The sequence below is a fragment of the Drosophila santomea genome, chromosome 3R (genome assembly GCF_016746245.2).
Source record: "Drosophila santomea strain STO CAGO 1482 chromosome 3R, Prin_Dsan_1.1, whole genome shotgun sequence".
Taxonomy (NCBI): Eukaryota; Metazoa; Arthropoda; class Insecta; order Diptera; family Drosophilidae; genus Drosophila; species Drosophila santomea.
The window spans coordinates 44,978-67,931 of NC_053019.2; the positions used below are offsets into that span (position 1 = coordinate 44,978).

Below are 22,954 nucleotides of genomic sequence, written 5' to 3' on the forward strand. Positions count from 1 at the left end.
GGCTGGTGGCCGTCAAAGCTCCGCGAGCGGCACGGTTAGCGGCACGCGAGGAATACGAAGCCGCCAAGGCGGCACGCATTCGCATGCAGCAGCGGGCGGCAATGGCGGCCATGCACGAGCTGCAAAACCAATCCAGGAGGAAGGAGGAGTCCGAGAGAAGGTGGCGTCAGGAGCTCCAGAAGGCAGAGGCAGAAGAGCGTGCGGCCTGGAATGTAGTCGCCTGGCAGGAGGAGGAAGCAGGCGGACAGGAGGAGAGTGAGATACCCGCTTCCCCGCGGTACGTCCACTCAGCGGAGGTGATCCGGATGTGGTCCCTAGAGCCATCCCCACACCCACTCCGACGGCAGGGATCCCACTCACGCCCCGGCCACGGCACTGGTCACCTAGCCCTCCACTCGACCGAGCGAGGATGCCGACCGTCCGTCCGGCCACGATCCCGGCGACACCCCCGGGGCCACAGGATTTCCCGATCCCAGGCACCAGAGTGGCGCACCAAGTGCGGGAGTTCACGGAGGGAGGCACTCGGTGGCGGCAGCGCACGGTAACCTGGACATGGCCAGTGGAGAAGGATGAGGCGGCGCCAGGGCGGCTGGGCTCCACCCACACCTGACACAGCGGCATCGGCGGAGCTGGAGAAGGGGCCTTGGATATGGCCATCACCCGTGGGCAACCAGAAGCCCGTGCTCCGGAGGCAGGCATCCGCTCCAGCGGTGGGTGTCTCGCCTCCCCGTTCGTCATGGGTGCGGATGGCGTCCACGTCGGATGCCCTCCGATGGGCACCGATCCCGAAGGCGGATTGGCCAGAAGGGGTCGAGGAGGAACCGGTGGTCCGGAACGCAAGACGCCGAGGCAGCCGCCGGTGCGTCATGATGCACCCCGGCAGCGAGAGGTTCCGGGTCCGGGTCTCGCCAACGGAGGTCCGCCTATTCCGCCTCGTGCGAGAAGTCGAGGCCTCCCTTGGAATGGAGTAGAGTCCGCACTGAATAAAGCATTTTTATTAAACACACACAGAAGGCAGATTGGCCAGAAGGGGTCGAGGAGGAACCGGTGGTCCGGAACGCAAGACGCCGAGGCAGCCGCCGGTGCGTGATGATGCACTCTGGCAGCGAGAGGTTCCGGGTCCGGGTCTCGGCAACGGAGGTCCGACTATTCCGGGCCCGCACCGAATAAAGCATTTTTATTAAACACACACAGAACACGAATTGCGAATTTTTCGGGAGGGGTCACAACGCGCACACAACAAAGAAAGTCGGCAGATATATTCTCAAAATAACAGCGGAGTACTACGCAGAGACGGAAAACGACCCACAGCTCGCAGCAGTCTGGACAGAATTGGAGGCGGCATATCCAGACAGACCAGGTCCAAGCGTAAAGCTGACAAACCCCGAGGGCGAAGACCTCATCGCAAGTCTGAGCATGGAGGAAATGCAGCGGGAAGGTCAACGGAGGGAGACGAGCAGGGAAAGGACGCCAAGTACAGAAAGACCCAGGCCCAGCCAGCCGGACTACGCAAAAATGGCGAAGCAAGTTAGAGAATGGTCTTTTCGTTTTGACGGAGAAGAAAAACCCCTCGAATTCCTGGAGCAGGTGGAGTGATCCGCAAACACGTACGGTTTGGACCTGAACATGATCCCCCGAGCCATGCCGGAATTAATGCAGGGAAAGGCTCTGAAGTGGTACATAGCAAACAACAAGCACTGGAGGACTGGAAGCCCAGGGGATACTTCACGAAGCTCGCGGACAAGGTGAGACAAAGGAAGCAAGGGTTTAGGGAGGCATTCAAGGACTACAGGGTCGAGATGCAGACCCTGATAAGACCCCTTGGGTATGTGAAAAAAGAAACGCTGGAGCTCATCAAGGAAAACTGCACGCCAGACCTCCGAATAGCGTTGAGATCCTACCACGTGGACGACCTAGAGGCTCTCATGATCCTGGCAGATGAGTACGAGGAACTGCACAGGGAACGGGAAGCCTTTGCGGAAGAGCACAAATACAGCCGCAACAAAGCCCCTGCCGCAACACACGTCACGTGTAGAAGGTGTGAGGACTCAGGAGAGCTAGGCACGCAGTCCCAGGAACAGTGGGCACGATATACCCCGGGTCAGTCTGGGCGTCATAACAAAACCTTATGGAGGCCGCCAGTCACCACCCAGAGACACACTGGAACGACTCTTTCGGGCAACTCGGCTCAACACCCAACCCATGTTGCCAATCCACAAGAAGATTGTCGCAGGTGCGGTGGACACGACCATTGGGCAAGAGGCTGCCGACAACAGAGGCTGCTGCGGAAAAATAGGAGTCCGAAGTACGGAATGCTGCCAGAGAGCGGGAAATGGGCAGCGACCTCAGCCGCAGAGAGGTGAGCAGGGGTCGCAGGGTGCCGCCTCTCCAAACTAACCGGAAAATTAATCGAGAAGAAGAAGCAGTTGTCCGCAGCGGTAACGATCGGTGGGGACACGTACAAGGCCACGATCAACACCGGAGCAACAGCAAGCTTCATAAGTGAAGAGCTGGCAGACAAGCTGGCTGCCCGTGGAGCGATTACAAGGATACGACGGCAGGTTAGGTTGGCAGATGGAAGGTGCGGCGAAATCAAAGCAAAGCTCGAAATAGGAGTGGAGTTCGGCAACAGGCGACTCGCTATGAGCCTGCTAATATTACCAGGGATAGTGGATGCATTGGTGCTGGGGTGGAATTTTCTCACGCAAGTCGGGGCCGAGATCAAGTGCGCCGGGCACGAAATCCGAATACCGGCCAGAGGCAGACACAACGGGTGGCTTGAGGAGAAGTTGTCGGTCGCAGTAGTCCAAAAGGACGGCGACGAGGGCGACATGAACAAATTCCTGGAAACAGAGCTCGCGGAGTTGCACTCCATGACCGGAAAATCGAGCATAGCCGAGCACACAATAAACATGAAGGATGATAAACCAATTAAGCAGAGTATCTCTGCATCTCTGCAAGAATCCAAAGATTCAAGGGGAGATCAACGCGAAGGTGGACGAACTTCTGGAGATGGGGATGGTAGAGCATTCAAGGAGCCCGTACAGCTCACCCATAGTCATGGTAAAGAAGAAAACGGGAAAATGGAGACTGTTGGAACAGTAGTTTAAGTTTTAATAACAAGAATACGAAAGTCTGTTTGATTTGGCACTGTTAAATAATCAATAAGAGATCTTAGAACTGCTGCTGAATTGTTACCCATTTAGAAATTCCTACAGATTTTACACTGTTATGTTATGTTATGTTCGACCAATTATGTTATCATTCTCATGAAAGCTCTACTATATTAATTAGTCCAGTCGTAAAACTGAAGTCGAAGCTGCTGGTTGCGCCCGCGCAATAAACATTTTGGATCGAACCTCTAGTCTTTTTCTTTCGGTAGAAATTTCCCAGCTAGGCTGCTAGCCGCCAGTCCCAATTTCGTAACAAATTTTCTTCGGAAAAACTCTCCCGATTTTTCATGGCGCCCGAACAGGGAGTACGGCTAACATTTATTTAATTTTTGCGTGCGAAAAAACGAACAAAATAGTGAATTTTTCGTCGTCTCGGCACTTGTTCTGTTTTTTCTCTATTTTTGGCGAAATAACCTAGCTGGTGGAATTCGGCGAATTATTTTGGATTTGGCGGACATTTTGGACATTTGGACATTTGGAGTGGAAAAGGAAAGTCATTGGAAATTATGCCAAATAATAACCAGGTATTCAGTGCCAAAAATTAAAAATAATAAGCACTCCACTTATTACCACTCTTGGCATATGTGGTAAATTGGAAAACCAATTTAAATTCCAAACAAACCACATCCCCCAAAAAAAATATATAATAAAAAGTGAACTGCCTTTGACAAAACTTATGGTCTTAATTTCTGTGAAAATTTGGAGAAATTTATGTTCGTTAAATACATACGGTCAAAATTCAAAAGTTCAGTAAACCTACATACATACATATACATAACGCCAGTTTGCCGCCAATTTCGTTTCCCTTTTGTGCAGTTGCAGAGCAGTTATTTGTCTGCTATATACACGGTGTCAGTGGCCAACCATATATACCTCGCACATTGGTTATTTTCAGCAGTACATACTGTGGCAGTGGCTCTCAAACCGTACATAGTGGAAAATTCCTGCAAAACTCGGCAGTTAACTTAAGCCCTGCTCACATTTGTATGTACATCTCTGCATTTTCGTGAACATTAATTCGATTTATAGTGAGACATTTAGCCTTAAAAAATTGTATTACATTTTTTGAATTTTTCGGCGGTGTTTGTGGGCATATTTAACCCGAATGGGATCCACTTAAATATTTCGGACAGTTTATGTGTTATAAAATTCAAATTTTGTGCATTTTCGGCTTTGGTTTTACCCATCAACGGTACATACACATACAAACTACACATTTGTGCATTTCGGTGGATGTCCAAGGTAGATCACACTACAAAATCCCGATTTGAAGAACAGCTTGATTATAACACGCTACCGACATGGTCCGATTGTGAGATTCAATTGAATAAAAGATATCAACATCTAGCTGCTGAGGAGTCAACCAAAAGTAAAGGGAAGCCTAGCCAAGCTTCCAATAAGGGATATTCCAGATCCTCCTTCTCATGCACACAGACAGACCGCAGACCGGATTCAAAGTGTCGATATTGCTCAGCCACAAATCACAGTTTAGGCAGTTGTCAACCTTTCATGGCTTTATCGGTGATTCAGCGGTTCGATTTTACAAAACACAATCGGTTGTGCATAAATTGGGGTATACGGGGTAGAGAAGCAACCATTTTCGTCGGGATCAGTTCCTCAAGTGCATGTCGAGGCACCTTCAGCAGCAGTTGATCATAATAATCAAGCCCATTCTTGTCATGTTGCTAGTACTGACCAAGTTATTCTTGCTACTGCTGTCGTTAAAGTACGGGATAGATTTGGACAGTTTCAATTAGCACGAGCGCTGTTAGATTCAGGATCTCAAATCAATTTTATGGCAGAGGACTTAGCACAGCGTTTGCGGTTACACAGGCAAGAATCTTATCTAAATAAAACTACTGTAGGGAAAAACGACTCGGTAGTACGGCACAAAGTCCACACGTCAATTCATTCTCGCGTCAATGCTCATAGTTTCGCTACCAATTTTTGGGTGTTAAGATCAATTTCATCTTATCAACCCGATTACGAAGTCAATTGTGCCCAATGGAAAATTCCGGCAAACATTGAACTGGCAGACCCTCGTTTTCACAAGCCCGCAAAAGTGGACTTACTGAATACTTTTTCGATCTTTTGAGCGTAGGCCAAATAAAATTGGGTTCTGAACATCCTTCACTTCAGAAAACTTTACTAGGATGGATTGTTTCGGGAAAGTTCACTCAACGCGCATCGAAGAACGCTCAGGTATGCAGCGTCTTTGGCAATGAAACTGTAAGTTCTCTCGACTCTCTGGTGGAACGATTTTGGGAATTGGAACACGTTCCTGAGAAATCGAAGGCTGTTTATACAGCTGAACAACTTGCTTGCGAGCAGCACTTTGAGCAAACCGTACATAGGCTTTTGTCTGGTCGTTTTGAGGTCAAGTTGCCATTTAAGAAAAATCCGAGTGTCTTAGGCTTATCCTTCGAATCGACAAAGCGCAGATTTCTGGCATTGGAACGCAAGCTTGCAAATAATCGCGAGTTACATGACATGTATCAGGAGTTTATAAGAGAGTATCTTAACCTTGGGCACATGTCACTGCTTCCAACACCTCCTCCACAAAAACACAATTACATTCCACATCAATGTGTCTTGAGACCTGATAGTAGCACCACAAAGTTGCGAGATGTTTTTGACGCTTCAAGTAAAACGTCAACCTCGATCTCATTAAATGAGACTCTAATGGTGGGTGCAACTATTCAGAGGGAGCTTTACGCCATTCTGGCAAGATTTCGTTTGCACAAATATGTATAGGCAAGTAAACATGGCAAATGAAGATAGAGATTTCCAACTTATCGTGTGGAGAGAAAAATCAACGCAAGCTCTCCAAACCTATCGCCTCAACACTGTCACTTATGGGACAGCCTCTACTCCGTTTCTGGCCATCCGCTGCCTCTTTAAGCTATCAAAAATTTACGCTGAGTCACATCCTGTTGCATCATAGGTGATTTCAAGCGACTTCTATGTCGACGATATGCTCACAGGAGCGAACAGTATTGAAGAGTTGGAGGTAATTCGCAAAGAAGTGACGACGTTTTTGGTGTTAGGGGGTTTTCATCTAGCCAAATGGGCAACAAATCACCCAAGTTTGTTGACCAACCAGGGATCAGAAAAATCTCTTATATTTGACACTTCTGAATCCGTTAAAACGCTTAGGATGAGATGTAACCCTCAAAATGATGCGTTTCATTATTGCTTGGAGGATTCGTTTCAGTCCTTACCACCAACTAAACGCAACATTTTGTCCGTCACAGCTCGTTTGTTTTTACCCTTTGGGATTATTATGTCCATTGATTACACGAGCAAAAATCTTGCTTCAGGAACTGTGGCGACAGAAATTAGATTGGGACGAATCGGTTCCCATGAACTTGCATACCAGTTGGATCGAATTTAAGCAGAATTTACTGGCAATTGACAAGATCTCCATTCCTCGATATATTTGTCTGTATGGCTATGACACTGTTCAAATCGGATTTGCTGATGCATCGAGCCACGCCTACGGCGGTTGCATTTATATTCGTACTGTGGCTGGGACAAATAGGTTATTAAGGCTTCTAACCGCAAAGTCTAGAGTGTCCCCACTAAAAACAAAGTCAATTCCAAGGCTCGAGCTGTGTGCAGCGCATCTGCTGGCCAAATTATGGTCTCAAGTATCTCCTTTGCTTAACAAATTAGATCTTGAAAGCATTAACTTCTGGTCGGACTCACAAGTCACATTATACTGGTTAAGAGGGATCCATCCACTCTAGCAACATTTGTCGCAAATAGAGTATCTGAAATTCAAGGACTCACAGAGAATGTAGCTTGGCGTCATGTGCCCACGAAAGAAAATCCGGCTGATTTAGTCTCACGTAGAACAGACTTAGAAGGTTTGAGGTGTACTCTATGGGAAAATGGACCGGAGTTCTTACTCCGAAATCAAAGCGAGTGGCCTCGGTCCCATCAGATTGAAGTTTCAACGGAGTTACAGTTTTCTGAGAACAAAAAAAGCGTGGCAGTATGTTCCGTCACAAAAAACAAACCGAATGTCTTTATTGAGCTTGTTGGAAGATGTTCATCATTTAGTAAACTCTTACGGATCATGGACTACCTAAATCGATTTGTTCAAGGGAAGAAGCGTCAACGCGAGGTCGTCATTTCGTCTAACGAACTGAAGTTGTCGTTTCTTAGGATGGTCCAAATATTTCAAAAGGCGGAGTTCAGTCCAGAATACGTCAAGTTGGAGAAGTCTGAATGTTTAAGCCCACATCTACAACTAGGGCCCTCGTGGTGTAGTGGATAGCGCAACTACCTGCTAACCACGGGGTCGTGGGTTCAAACCCCACCCATGACGAGAGCATGGCCATACAAAAACTTTCTCTCTGAAATGCTTTTCTAACTCTTAGAAAGTATTCTTCCTCATAAAAAATGCCTATTACAACAAATTTTGGCAACTTCCACTTGCCCCAACGCCCCACCCCCCTCCTCACTACATGGGAGAAAAAAACGGAGGCACCCACATAGTACCAAGTGCACCCTGTGTTTTTCTGCGAACAGCAACAACACCCAGCAGGGCGAGCGCGTTACCAGACTGTTCGCTTTTCTACGAATAACACAATACCGTAGACGCCAATCACCGATGGCGACAAGTGGCAGCCCCACCACTGGGATAAGCCGCATCTGGCCAATCACCAGATCGGTCGAAAAACTTACAACGATTACTGAAACTAATACGAGAAATTCAGCTCTCGTAGAAGCCCTAAGTGCCCGAGAGGAATAGAGGAATAAATTCAAATTCTACAACGTTTAAATCCTCTTATACATACCAGCGATTTAGAAGGTGTGACGTTCAACTTAATCCGAGTTGGGGGGAGATTGCTAAATGCACCAATTCCGTATGATGCCAAGTTTTTACTAATACTGTCCTCAAAGTCAGAATTTGTTTCGCTATTTCTTCGCAACCTGCATCGGACTCATTACCATGCCGGTGTCAAGGTGATTCTTTCTTTTTTGAGGCAACAGATATGGCTGATCAATGCGCGAGAAGCATGTACGAAAATTGTCCGTAGCTGCGTTCACTGTTTCCGGTATAAACCAGTGCTGATGAGCCAGATAATGGGCAATTTGCCAGCCGATAGGGTCTTTTTTGAGGCAACAGATATGGCTGATCAATGCGCGAGAAGCATGTACGAAAATTGTCCGTAGCTGCGTTCACCGTTTCCGGTATAAACCAGTGCTGATGAGCCAGATAATGGGCAATTTGCCAGCCGATAGGGTCCTAATGGAGCGCCCCTTTCTAGTTTGCGGAGTAGATTTTTATGGTCCATTTGATGTGTCCTAATAGGTCCGCGGTAGACCTCCTATCAAAACTTATATGGCCGTTTTTGTGTGCTTTTCGTCAAAGGCTGTTCACCTTGAACTTGTTGTCGACCTATCCACTGACAGCTTTTTATCCGTATTTAAAAGGTTCGTCGGGAGGAGAGGGCTGCCGGAGAAGGTGTTCAGCGACAACGCCACAAACTTCGTAGGAGCGTGCAACGTGCTGTAGGAGCTGAGCGAAGCGTTTCACCGCAGTCGGGACGAGTGGAGCGGATGCGCGGCTCAGAGAGGCGTCGAGTGGTGTTTCATACCGCCGAGGTCACCACACTTCGGAGGACTTTGGGAAGCAGCCGTCAAGTCCGCCAAAACCCGGTTGCTGCGAGGAGTCGGCAATGCCAAGCTCACAACGGACGAGTTGAGCACCCACCTGGTCGAGTTAAAGGCGCTGCTCAATTCGCGTCACCGGGCAACGATCCCAACGATGGAGAGGCCCTAACTCCAGGACACCTACTAATCGGGCAGCCTCTGATCACGCTGCAAGAATCCGGCACAGGAGGAGTTTGCAGCAAGGCCAGTTGAGCATATTTGAAGCGGTGGCGAATGCTGTCCGCTCTCAAGCAGCAGTTTTGGGACGGCTGGTCCAAGAACTACATCGCCAGCCTGCAGCAGCGCAACAAATGCAGCATCGGATGCCGCGATCTGGAGGTCGGTTGCCTAGTGGTCGTCCACGAGGACAACGTGCCCCCGCAGCGTTGGCTAACAGGCCGCGTGGTGGCAACAACAGCAGGCGAGGACGGTAGAGTGCGTGTAGCGGAAGTGCGGACGTCAGGAGGCGTCATCAAGCGCGCCATCCACAAGCTGGCATTGCTGCCAGTGCATACTGCTCCTGTTGAGGAGATCAAAGAGCCGGAGGTCTTTAACGGGGCCGGAATGTTGGAGCAGTAGTTTAAGTTTTAATAACAAGAATACGAAAGCACTGTTAAATTATCAATAAGATTTCTTAGAACTGCTGCTGAATTGTTACCCATTATGAAATTCCTACAGATTTTACCCTGTTATGTTATGTTCGACCAATTATGTTATCATTCTCATGAAAGCTCTATGTTAATAAGTCCAGACGTAAAACTGAAGTCGAAGCTGCTGGCTGCGCCCGCGCACTAAACATTTTGGATTGAACCTCTCGTCTTTTTCTTTCGGTGGAAATTTCCCAGCTAGGCTGCTAGCCGCCAGTCCCAATTCCGTAACAAATTTTCTTCGGGAAAACTCCCGATTTTTCAGAGACCATGCGTGGACTTCAGGCAGATAAACGCGAAATCCATAAAGTATACCTACCCGATGCCACGGATAAACTACATCCTCGACCAACTAAGGGAGGCGCGCTTCATAAGCAGTCTTGACATAAAGGATGGGTATTGGCAAATACCGCTGGAAGAGTCAAGCCGGGGCTTCACGGCATTCACGGTCCCAGGAAAAGGGCTGTTCCAATGGAGAGTGATGCCATTTGGGTTACACTCCGCGTCGGCCACATTTCAACGGGCCCTGGATCAGGTGATTGGACCGGAAATGTCGCCACATGCATTTGCGTATCAAGACGACATCATAGTGATTGCCCGCACCCTAGAGGAACACAAGAGAAACCTCAGGGAGGCATTCAGTCGCTTGAAGAAAGCGAACCTGAAAATAAACCCGGATAAATGCCAGTTCTTCAAACAAGAACTTCTGTACCTGGGGCACCGCGTCACAAGCCCAGGGATAGGCACGGACCCAGAGAAGGTAGCAGCCATAGCCCAGCTAGAACCACCGTCATCGGTCCGAGAGCTTAGGCAATACCTTGGAGTCGCATCATGGTACCGACGTTTCGTGCCTGACTTCGCGCGCATTGTAAGGCCACTCAACAACCTCCTCCGCAAGGGTACCAAGTGGACATGGTCACAGGACCACCAGAAAGCCTTAGAGGAGGTAAAAGCCAGTTTGGTTACCGACCCAGTCTTGGCGTGCCCCGACTTTGGGAAAACGTTCATCCTGCAAACGGACGCCAGTGACTACGGGATTGGCGCAATCCTCACACAGGACACAGAAGATGGCGAAAGGGTAATTGCATACTCAAGCCGAACCCTAAACGGAGCCGAGAAGAACTAATCGACAACAGAGAAGGTGTGCTTGACAATTGTGTGGGCTATTCGGAAGCTAAAGCCGTACCTTGAGGGCTACCACTTTAAGGTACTGCCGGATCATATGGCGCTGAAGCGGCTGAACAGCATAGAAAGCCCTTCGGGAAGAATTGCCAGATGGGCGTTGGAGCTGCAGCAGTACGACTTCGAGGTAGCATACAGGAAAGGCCAGTTGAACGTGGTAGCAGACGCATTGTAGAGGCAGCCACTGCCACAGTCGATCTCGGCAGAACCCGAAATGCTGAGAAGAACACAGGACAAGGAGGCCGAATCAGAGTGCAGCTGGATCAAGGAAATGCGAGAAAAGATAAAAGCACAGCCTCAAAAGTTCCCAGACTACGTGTTGGAGTGTAGCACCCTTTACAGGCAGATTCCGCATAGAGCAGGGAATGAAGATGTAGTGACCTGGAAGCTATGTGTTCCGCGACAGCTGAGAGAAACTGTCTTGCGCGAAAACCACGACTCCCCAGCAGCCGGTCATGTAGGCGGTCGGAAGACCGTTACTACTGGCCGGACCACTACCAAGGTCGAAGCACGGAAACAGTAAGTTGGTATGTTGGTACTGATCGACAGGTTTTCAAAGTGGACGGAGTTGGTGCCTTTGCGAACAGGCACGGCGGAAACTTTGCAGAAAGCGTTCAGGAAAGGCATAGTCTCACGGTTTATAGTACCGAAGTTGGTGATCACGGACAACGGTGTGCAGTTCACGAGCCGGGCTTTAGGAAGTTCCTCAACGACATTGCGATAAAGCAGCAGTTTACGGCGCCCACAGGAGAATCCGACGGAGAGAGCCAACCGCACTGTGAAGACAATGATAGCGCATTTTGCCGGACAAAACCAGAGGAATTGGGATGAAAGATGGCCCGAAATCATGCTGGCTGTGAATTCCAGTGTTTCAGATTCCACAGGCTACTCACCGGCATTTTTGGCACAAGGCCGCGCGCCAAGACTACCGAACGCACTCTATGACAGAGAAACGCTAAGTACAGGACGGCAACCAGAGTTACCGGAAGGAAACGCCGAGAAGATGAGAGAGGTCTTCGAGATTGTGCGGAGGAACCTAGGGAGGCTGTCCCAGGACCAAGCAAGGCATTACAACCTGCGGAGAAGGCAGTGGAAGGCAAGGATTGGTGAAGTGGTCTGGGCTAAGGAGCACCATATGTCAAAAAGCGGCTGATGCGTTTGCGGCCAAACTAGCTCAGAGGTTTGATGGACCGTACCAAATTGTGGATTTCATATCTCCAGTGAGATGTAAGATTCGCCACCTGAAGAGTAAAAGGGAACGCTCGGTCAAGAGGAGAATGAGGACGAAAACGTGGATGCAGATCCCTCGCAAAAAAGCAGGGAAGGCATTCAAGAAAACGACAGCACCTGAGAGCGGACGGGGTTCGGCAGCCGTTCTAGCGTCAAGCCAAGGCGAGAGTCAAGGGATGCGGACCGCGAGCGGACCAGAGTGTTGCCTCGGTAGCCACCACCAGGGAGGAGTAAGGTCACGAACGGCGGGAAAGTTGAGGATGACAGCACCTGAGAACGGACTAGGCTCGACCACCGTTCTAGCGTCAGGCCAGGGCGAGTCGCCGTCGTGAAGATGTGGAAGCTGGAGGCCGACCGGCTGGTGGTTGTCAAAGCTCCGCGAGCGGCACGGTTAGCGCCAGAGTGGCGCACCAAGTGCGGGAGTTCACGTAGGGAGGCACTCGGTGGCGGCAGCGCACGGTAACCTGGACATGGCCAGTGGAGAAGGAGGAGGCGGAGCCATCCCAGGGCGGCTGGGCTCCACCAACACCTGACACCGCGGCATCGGCGGAGCTGGAGAAGGGGCCTTGGATATGGCCATCACCCGTGGGCAACCAGAAGCCCGTGCTCCGGAGGCAGGCATCCGCTCCAGCGGTGGGTGTGCGGATGGCGTCCACGTCGGATGCCCTCCGATGGGCACCGAACCCGAAGGCGGATTGGCCAGAAGGGGTCGAGGAGGAACCGGTGGTCCGGAACGCAAGACGCCGAGGCAGCGAGAGGTTCCGGGTCCGGGTCTCGGCAACGGAGGTCCGCCTATTCCGCCTGGTGCGAGAAGTCGAGGCCTCCCTTGGAATGGAGTAGAGCCCGCACCGAATAAAGCATTTTTATTAAACACACACAGAAGGCAGATTGGCCAGAAGGGGTCGAGGTGGAAACGGTGGTCCGGAACGCAAGACGCCGAGGCAGCCGCCGGTGCGTGATGATGCACCCTGGCAGCGAGAGGTTCCGGGTCCGGGTCTCGGCAACGGAGGTCCGCCTATTCCGCCTGGTGCGAGAAGTCGAGGCCTCCCTTCGCATATGTTGCACAGAAGTTGCGTATATCGCTGTCCGGAAGGAGAGAGGACATGCGAAAGGCCCTAGCGGAGTACTACGCAGAGACGGAAAACGACCCACAGCTCGCAGCAGTCTGGACAGAATTGGAGGCGGCATATCCAGACAGACCAGGTCCAAGCGTAAAGCTGACAAACCCCGAGGGCGAAGACCTCATCGCAAATCTGAGCATGGAGGAAATGCAGCGGGAAGGTCAACGGAGGGAGACGAGCAGGGAAAGGAGGCCAAGTACAGAAAGACCCAGGCCCAGCCAGCCGGACTACGCAAAAGTGGCGTTAGAGTTAGAGAATGGTCTTTTCGTTTTGACAGAGAAGAAAAACCCCTCGAATTCCTGGAGCAGGTGGAGTGGTCCGCAAACACGTACGGTTTGGACCTGAACATGATCCCCCGAGCCATGCCGGAATTAATGCAGGGAAAGGCTCTGAAGTGGTACATAGCAAACAACAAGCACTGGAGGACTGGAAGCCCAGGGGATACTTCACGAAGCTCGCGGACAAGGTGAGACAAAGGAAACAAGGGTTTAGGGAGGCATTCAAGGACTACAAGGTCGAGATGCAGACCCTGATAAGACCCCTTGGGTATGGGAAAAAGGAAACGCTGGAGCTCATCAAGGAAAACTGCACGCCAGACCTCCGAATAGCGTTGAGATCCTACCACGTGGACGACCTAGAGGCTCTCATGATCCTGGCAGATGAGTACGAGGAACTGCACAGGGAACGGGAAGCCTTTGCGGAAGAGCACAAATACAGACGCACAAAGACCCTGCCGCAACACACGTCACGTGTAGAAGGTGTGAGGACTCAGGAGAGCTAGGCACGCAGTTCCAGGAACAGTGGGCACGATATACCCCGGGTCAGTCTGGGCGTCATAACACAACCTTATGGGCAACTCGGCTCAACACCCAACCCATGTTGCCAATCCACAAGAAGCTTGTCGCAGGTGTAACATGAACAAATTCCTGGAAACAGAGCTCGCGGAGTTTCACTCCATAACCGGAAAATCGAGCATAGCCGAGCACACAATAACCATGAAGGATGATAAACCAATTAAGCAGAGATACTACCCCAAGAATCCAAAGATTCAAGGGGAGATCAACGCGAAGGTGGACGAACTTCTGAAGATGGGGATGATAGAGCATTCAAGGAGCCCGTACAGCTCACCCATAGTCATGGTAAAGAAGAAAACGGGAAAATGGAGACTGTTGGAACAGGAGTTAAGTTTTAATAACAAGAATACGAAAGTCTGTTTGATTTGGCACTGTTAAATAATCAATAAGAGATCTTAGAACTGCTGCTGAATTGTTACCCATTATGAAATTCCTACAGATTTTACCCTGTTATGTTATGTTATGTTATGTTATGTTTGACCAATTATGTTATCATTCTCTACTATGTTAATAAATCCAGTCGTAAAACTGAAGTCGAAGCTGCTGGTTGCGCCCGCGCAATAAACATTTTGGATCGAACCTCTAGTCTTTTTCTTTCGGTAGAAATTTCCCGGCTAGGCTGCTAGGCGCCAGTCCCAATTTCGTAACAAATTTTCTTCGGAAAAACTCTCCCGATTTTTCATGGCGCCCGAACAGGGACTACGGCTAACATTTATTTAATTTTTGCGTGCGAAAAAACGAACAAAATAGTGAATTTTTCGTCGTCTCGGCACTTGTTCTGTTTTTTCTCTATTTTTGGCGAAATAACCTAGCTGGTGGAATTCGGCGAATTATTTTGGATTTGGCGGACATTTTGGACATCTGGACATTTGGAGTGGAAAAGGAAAGTCATTGGAAATTATGCCAAATAATAACCAGGTATTCAATGCCAAAAATTAAAAATAATAAGCACTCCACTTTTTGTGTGTATTGTGTGCGTTAATAATTCTTGGCATATGTGGTAAATTGGAAAACCAATTTAAATCCCAAACAAACCACCAACCCCCAAAAAAAATATATAATAAAAAGTGAACTGCCTTTGACAAAACTTATGGTCTTAATTTCTGTGAAAATTTGGAGAAATTTATGTTCGTTAAATACATACGGTCAAAATTCAAAAGTTCAGTAAACCTACATACATACATATACATAACGCCAGTTTGCCGCCAATTTCGTTTCCATTTTGTGCAGTTGCAGAGCAGTTATTTGTCTGCTATATACACGGTGTCAGTGGCCAACCATATATACCTCGCACATTGGTTATTTTCAACAGTACATACTGTGGCAGTGGCTCTCAAACCGTACATAGTGGAAAGTTCCTGCAAAACTCGGCAGTTAACTTAAGCCCTGCTCACATTTGTATGTACATCTCTGCATTTTCGTGAACATTAATTCGATTTATAGTGAGACATTTAGCTTTAAAAAATTGTATTACATTTTTTGAATTTTTCGGCGGTGTTTGTGGGCATATTTAACCCGAATGGGATCCACTTAAATATTTCGGACAGTTTATGTGTCATAAAATTCAAATTTTGTGCATTTTCGGCTTTGGTTTTACCCATCAACGGTACATACACATACAAACTACACATTTGTGCATTTCGGTGGATGTCCAAGGTAGATCACACTACAAAATCCCGATTTAAAGAACAGCTTGATTATAACACGCTACCGACATGGTCCGATTGTGAGATTCAATTGAATAAAAGATATCAACATCTAGCTGCTGAGGAGTCAACCAAAAGTAAAGGGAAGCCTAGCCAAGCTTCCAATAAGGGATATTCCAGATCCTCCTTCTCATGCACACAGACAGACCGCAGACCGGATTCAAAGTGTCGATATTGCTCAGCCACAAATCACAGTTTAGGCAGTTGTCAACCTTTCATGGCTTTATCGGTGATTCAGCGGTTCGATTTTACAAAACACAATCGGTTGTGCATAAATTGGGGTATACGGGGTAGAGAAGCAACCATTTTCGTCGGGATCAGTTCCCCAAGTGCATGTCCAGGCACCTTCAGCAGCAGTTGATCATAATAATCAAGCCCATTCTTGTCATTTTGCTAGTACTGACAAAGTTATTCTTGCTACTGCTGTCGTTAAAGTACGGGATAGATTTGGACAGTTTCAATTAGCACGAGCGCTGTTAGATTCAGGATCTCAAATCAATTTTATGGCAGAGGACTTAGCACAGCGTTTGCGGTTACACAGGCAAGAATCTTATCTAAATAAAACTACTGTAGGGAAAAACGACTCGGTAGTACGGCACAAAGTCCACACGTCAATGCTCATAGTTTCGCTACCAATTTTTGGGTGTTAAGATCAATTTCATCTTATCAACCCGATTACGAAGTCAATTGTGCCCAATGGAAAATTCCGGCAAACATTGAACTGGCAGACCCTCGTTTTCACAAGCCCGCAAAAGTGGACTTACTGAATCCTTTTTCGATCTTTTGAGCGTAGGCAAATAAATTGGGTTCTGAACATCTTCACTTCAGAAACTTACTAGATGATTGTTTCGGAAAGTTCACTCAACGCGCAACGAAGAACGTCAGGTATGCAGCGTTTTGGCAATGAATGTACTGGATTCAAGTAGATCACTACAATCCGATTTAAAACAGCTGATTATAACCTACGAATGTCGATTGTGAGATTATTGAATAAAATATCAACTAGCTGCTGAGGAGTCAACCAAAAGTAAGGGAAGCCTAGCCAAGCTTCCAATAAGGATATTCCAGATCCTCCTTCTCATGCACACAGACAGACCGCAGACCGGATTCAAAGTGTCGATATTGCTCAGCCACAAATCACAGTTTAGGCAGTTGTCAACCTTTCATGGCTTTATCGGTGATTCAGCGGTTCGATTTTACAAAACACAATCGGTTGTGCATAAATTGGGGTATACGGGGTAGAGAAGCAACCATTTTCGTCGGGATCAGTTCCCCAAGTGCATGTCCAGGCACCTTCAGCAGCAGTTGATCATAATAATCAAGCCCATTCTTGTCATTTTGCTAGTACTGACAAAGTTATTCTTGCTACTGCTGTCGTTAAAGTACGGGATAGATTTGGACAGTTTCAATTAGCACGAGCGCTGTTAGATTCAGGATCTCAAATCAATTTTATGGCAGAGGACTTAGCACAGCGTTTGCGGTTACACAGGCAAGAATCTTATCTAAATAAAACTACTGTAGGGAAAAACGACTCGGTAGTACGGCACAAAGTCCACACGTCAATGCTCATAGTTTCGCTACCAATTTTGGTGTTAAGATCAATTCATCTTATCAACCCGATTACGAAGTCAATTGTGCCCAATGGAAAATTCCGGCAAACATTGAACTGGCAGACCCTCGTTTTCACAAGCCCGCAAAAGTGGACTTACTGAATCCTTTTTCGATCTTTTGAGCGTAGGCCAAATAAAATTGGGTTCTGAACATCCTTCACTTCAGAAAACTTTACTAGGATGGATTGTTTCGGGAAAGTTCACTCAACGCGCATCGAAGAACGCTCAGGTATGCAGCGTCTTTGGCAATGAAACTGTAAGTTCTCTCGACTCTCTGGTGGAACGATTTTGGGAATTGGAACACGTTCCTGAGAAATCGAAGGCTGTTTATACAGCTGAACAACTTGCTTGCGAGCAGCACTTTGAGCAAACCGTACATAGGCTTTTGTCTGGTCGTTTTGAGGTCAAGTTGCCATTTAAGAAAAATCCGAGTGTCTTAGGCTTATCCTTCGAATCGACAAAGCGCAGATATCTGGCATTGGAACGCAAGCTTGCAAATAATCGCGAGTTACATGACATGTATCAGGAGTTTATAAGAGAGTATCTTAACCTTGGGCACATGTCACTGCTTCCAACACCTCCTCCACAAAAACACAATTACATTCCACATCAATGTGTCTTGAGACCTGATAGTAGCACCACAAAGTTGCGAGATGTTTTTGACGCTTCAAGTAAAACGTCAACCTCGATCTCATTAAATGAGACTCTAATGGTGGGTGCAACTATTCAGAGGGAGCTTTACGCCATTCTGGCAAGATTTCGTTTGCACAAATATGTATAGGCAAGTAAACATGGCAAATGAAGATAGAGATTTCCAACTTATCGTGTGGAGAGAAAAATCAACGCAAGCTCTCCAAACCTATCGCCTCAACACTGTCACTTATGGGACAGCCTCTACTCCGTTTCTGGCCATCCGCTGCCTCTTTGAGCTATCAAAAATTTACGCTGAGTCACATCCTGTTGCATCATAGGTGATTTCAAGTCGACGATTCTATGTCGACGATATGCTCACAGGAGCGAACAGTATTGAAGAGTTGGAGGTAATTCGCAAAGAAGTGACGACGTTTTTGGTGTTAGGGGGTTTTCATCTAGCCAAATGGGCAACAAATCACCCAAGTTTGTTGACCAACCAGGGATCAGAAAAATCTCTTATATTTGACACTTCTGAATCCGTTAAAACGCTTAGGATGAGATGGAACCCTCAAAATGATGCGTTTCATTATTGCTTGGAGGATTCGTTTCAGTCCTTACCACCAACTAAACGCAACATTTTGTCCGTCACAGCTCGTTTGTTCTTACCCTTTGGGATTATTATGTCCATTGATTACACGAGCAAAAATCTTGCTTCAGGAATTAGATTGGCGACAGAAATTAGATTGGGACGAATCGGTTCCCATGAACTTGCATACCAGTTGGATCGAATTTAAGCAGAATTTACTAGCAATTGACAAGATCTCCATTCCTCGATATATCTGTCTGTCTGGCTATGACACTGTTCAAATCCACGGATTTGCTGATGCATCGAGCCACGCCTACGGCTGTTGCATTTATATTCGTACCGTGGCTGGGACAAATAGGTTATCAAGACTTCTAAAATTCAAGAACTAACAGAGAATGTAGCTTGGCGTCATGTGCCCACGGAAGAAAATTTCGTCTAACGAACTGAAGTTGTCGTTTCTTAGGATGGTCCAAATATTTCAAAAGGCGGAGTTCAGTCCAGAATACGTCAAGTTGGAGAAGTCTGAATGTTTAAGCCCACATCTACAACTAGGGCCCTCGTGGTGTAGTGGATAGCGCAACTACCTGCTAACCACGGGGTCGTGGGTTCAAACCCCACCCATGACGAGAGCATGGCCATACAAAAACTTTCTCTCTGAAATGCTTTTCTAACTCTTAGAAAGTATTCTTCCTCATAAAAAATGCCTATTACAACAAATTTTGGCAACTTCCACTTGCCCCAACGCCCCACCCCCCTCCTCACTACATGGGAGAAAAAAACGGAGGCACCCACATAGTACCAAGTGCACCCTGTGTTTTTCTGCGAACAGCAACAACACCCAGCAGGGCGAGCGCGTTACCAGACTGTTCGCTTTTCTACGAATAACACAATACCGTAGACGCCAATCACCGATGGCGACAAGTGGCAGCCCCACCACTGGGATAAGCCGCATCTGGCCAATCACCAGATCGGTCGAAAAACTTACAACGATTACTGAAACTAATACGAGAAATTCAGCTCTCGTAGAAGCCCTACGTGCCCGAGAGGAATAGATGAATAAATTCAAATTCTACAACGTTTAAATCCTCTTATACATACCAGCGATTTAGAAGGTGTGACGTTCAACTTAATCCGAGTTGGGGGAGATTGCTAAATGCACCAATTCCGTATGATGCCAAGTTTTCACTATTACTGTCCTCAAAGTCAGAATTTGTTTCGCTATTTCTTCGCAACCTGTATCGGACTCATTACCATGCCGGTGTCAAGGTGATTCTTTCTTTTTTGAGGCAACAGATATGGCTGATCAATGCGCGAGAAGCATGTACGAAAATTGTCCGTAGCTGGGTTCACTGTTTCCGGTATAAACCAGTGCTGATGAGCCAGATAATGGGCAATTTGCCAGCCGATAGGGTCCGAATGGAGCGCCCCTTTCTAGTTTGCGGAGTAGATTTTTATGGTCCATTTTATGTGTCCTAATAGGTCCGCGGTAGACCTCCTATCAAAACTTATATGGCCGTTTTTGTGTGCTTTTCGTCAAAGGCTGTTCACCTTGAACTTGTTGTCGACCTATCCAATGACAGCTTTTTATCCGTATTTAAAAGGTTCGTCGGGAGGAGAGGGCTGCCGGAGAAGGTGTACAGCGACAGAGCCACGAACTTCGTAGGAGCGTGCAACGTGCTGAAGGAGCTGAGCGAAGCGTTTCACCGCAGTCGGGACGAGTGGAGCGGATGCGCGGCTCAGAGAGGCGTCGAGTGGTGTTTCATACCGCCGAGGTCACCACACTTCGGAGGACTTTGGGAAGCAGCTGCGAGGAGTCGGCAACGCCAAGCTCACAACGGACGAGTTGAGCACCCACCTGGTCGAGTTAGAGGCTCTGCTCAATTCGCGTCACCGGGCAACGATCCCAACGATGGAGAGGCCCTAACTCCAGGACACCTACTAATCGGGCAGCCTCTGATCACGCTGCAAGAATCCGGCACAGGAGGAGTTTGCAGCAAGGCCAGCTGAGCGTATTTGAAGCGGTGGCGAATGCTGTCCGCTCTCAAGCAGCAGTTTTGGGACGGCTGGTCCAAGGACTACATCGCCAGCCTGCAGCAGCGCAACAAATGCAGCGTCGGATGCCGCGATCTGGAGGTCGGTTGCCTAGTGGTCGTCCACGAGGACAACGTGCCCCCGCAGCGTTGGCTAACAGGCCGAGTGGTAGCAACAACAGCAGGCGAGGCGAGTTAATAAGTCCAGTCGTAAAACTGATGTCGAAGCTGCTGGCTGCGCCCGCGCACTAAACATTTTGGATTGAACCTCTCGTCTTTTTCTTTCGGTGGAAATTTCCCAGCTAGGCTGCTAGCCGCCAGTCCCAATTTCGTAACAAATTTTCTTCGGGAAAACTCCCGATTTTTCAGAGACCATGCGTGGACTTCAGGCAGATAAACGCGAAATCCTAAAGTATGCCTACCCGATGCCACGGATAAACTACATCCTCGACCAACTAAGGGAGGCGCTCTTCATAAGCAGTCTTGACATAAAGGATGGGTATTTGGCAAATACCGCTGGAAGAGTCAAGCCGGGGCTTCACGGCATTCACGGTCCCAGGAAAAGGGCTGTTCCAGTGAGAGTGATGCCATTTGGGTTACACTCAGCGTCGGCCACATTTCAACGGGCCCTGGATCAGGTGGTTGGACCGGAAATGTCGCCACATGCATTTGCGTATCAAGATGACATCATAGTGATTGGCCGCACCCTAGAGGAACACAAGAGAAACCTCAGGGAGGTATTCCGCCGCTTGAAGAAAGCGAACCTGAAAATAAATCCGGAGAAATGCCAGTTCTTCAAAAAAGAACTTCTGTACCTGGGGCACGGCGTCACAAGCCAAGGGATAGGCACGGACCCAGAGAAGGTAGCAGTCATAGCCCAGCTAGAACCACCGTCATCGGTCCGAGAGCTTAGGCATTACCTTGGAGTCGCCTCATGGTACCGACGTTTCGTGCCTGACTTCGCGCGCATTGTAAGGCCACTCAACGACCTTCTCCTCCTACCCAGCCACTGCCGGCTGGGTCGGTCTCGGCAAAACCCGAAATGCTGAGAAGAACACAGGACAAGGAGGCCGAATCAGAGTGCAGCTGGATCAAGGAAATGCGAGAAAAGATAAAAGCACAGCCTCAAAAGTTCCCAGACTACGTGTGGGAGGGTAGCACCCTTTACAGGCAGATTCCGCATAGAGCAGGGAATGAAGATGTAGTGACCTGGAAGCTATGTGTTCCGCGACAGCTGAGAGAAACTGTCTTGCGCGAAAACCACGACTCCCCAGCAGCCGGTCATGTAGGCAGTCGGAAGACGATTGCACGGCTTGCAGCCCTGTACTACTGGCCAGGAATGCAGAGAGACGCAAGGGCCTACGTTCGGAATTGCGAGGACTGCGCAAGGTTCAAACCGAATCAGCGGAAGGCGGTGGGAAAGATGTTGACACAGATCCCGGAGGAACCGTGGGTGAGAGTGTGCGCCGATTTCGTCGGACTACTACCAAGGTCGAAGCACGGAAACAGTATGTTGTTGGTACTGATCGACAGGTTTTCAAAGTGGACGGAGTTGGTGCCTTTGCGAATAGCCAAACTTTGCAGAAGCGTTCAGGGAACGCATAGTCTCACGATTTGGAGTATCGAAGGTGGTGATCACGGACAACGGCGTGCAGTTCACGAGCCGGGCTTTTAAGAAGTTCCTCAACGACATGGGGATAAAGCAGCAGTTTACGGCACCGTATACCCCACAGGAGAATCCGACAGAGAGAGCAAACCGCACTGTGAAGACAATGATAGCGCAGTTTGCCGGACAGAACCAGAGGAATTGGGATGAAAGGTGGCCCGAAATCATGCTGGCTGTGAATTCCAGTGTTTCAGATTCCACAGGCTACTCACCGGCATTTTTGACACAGGAGCCAAGACTACCGAACACACTCTATGACAGAGAAACGCTAGGTACGGGAAGGCAGCCAGAGTCACCGGAAGGAAACGCCGAGAAGATGAGAGAGGTCTTCGAGATTGTGCGGAGGAACCTAGGGAGGCTGTCCCAGGACCAAGCAAGGCATTACAACCTGCGGAGAAGGCAGTGGAAGGCAAGGATTGGTGAAGTGGTCTGGGCCGTTCGATGGAGCGTACCAAATTGTGGATTTCATATCGCCAGTGAGATGTAAGATTCGCCACCTGAAGAGTAAGTAGGAACGCTCGGTACACGTCAGCGACCTGAAACAGCAGGGTCAAGAGGAGAATGAGGACGAAAACGTGGATGCAGATCCCTCGCAAGAAAGCAGGGAAGGCATTCAAGAAAACGACAGCACCTGAGAGCGGACGGGGTTCGGCAGCGGTTCTAGCGTCAAGCCAAGGCGAGAGTCAACGGATGCAGACAGAGAGTCCGACGATCGTTATAGCGTCAGGCCAAGGCGAGAGTCAACGGAGGCAGACAGAGAGTCCGACAACCATCACAGCGACAGGCCAAGGCGAGAGTCAACGGAAGCGGACCACGAGCGAACCAGAATCCTGCCTCAGCAATCACCGCCAA

The 22,954-nt window shown here is 48.6% G+C and overlaps 1 protein-coding gene across 1 annotated transcript; it reads left to right on the forward strand.

Moving 5' to 3' along the window:
• Nucleotides 1–3,561: 3,561 nt before the first annotated feature.
• Nucleotides 3,562–9,050, forward strand: LOC120451543. The gene is made up of 2 exons (XM_039635325.2): nucleotides 3,562–3,697; nucleotides 8,619–9,050. The coding sequence occupies exons 1-2, from the start codon at nucleotides 3,680–3,682 to the stop codon at nucleotides 9,048–9,050; spliced, it is 450 nt and encodes a 149-aa protein (XP_039491259.1). The 5' UTR covers nucleotides 3,562–3,679.
• Nucleotides 9,051–22,954: the final 13,904 nt, after the last annotated feature.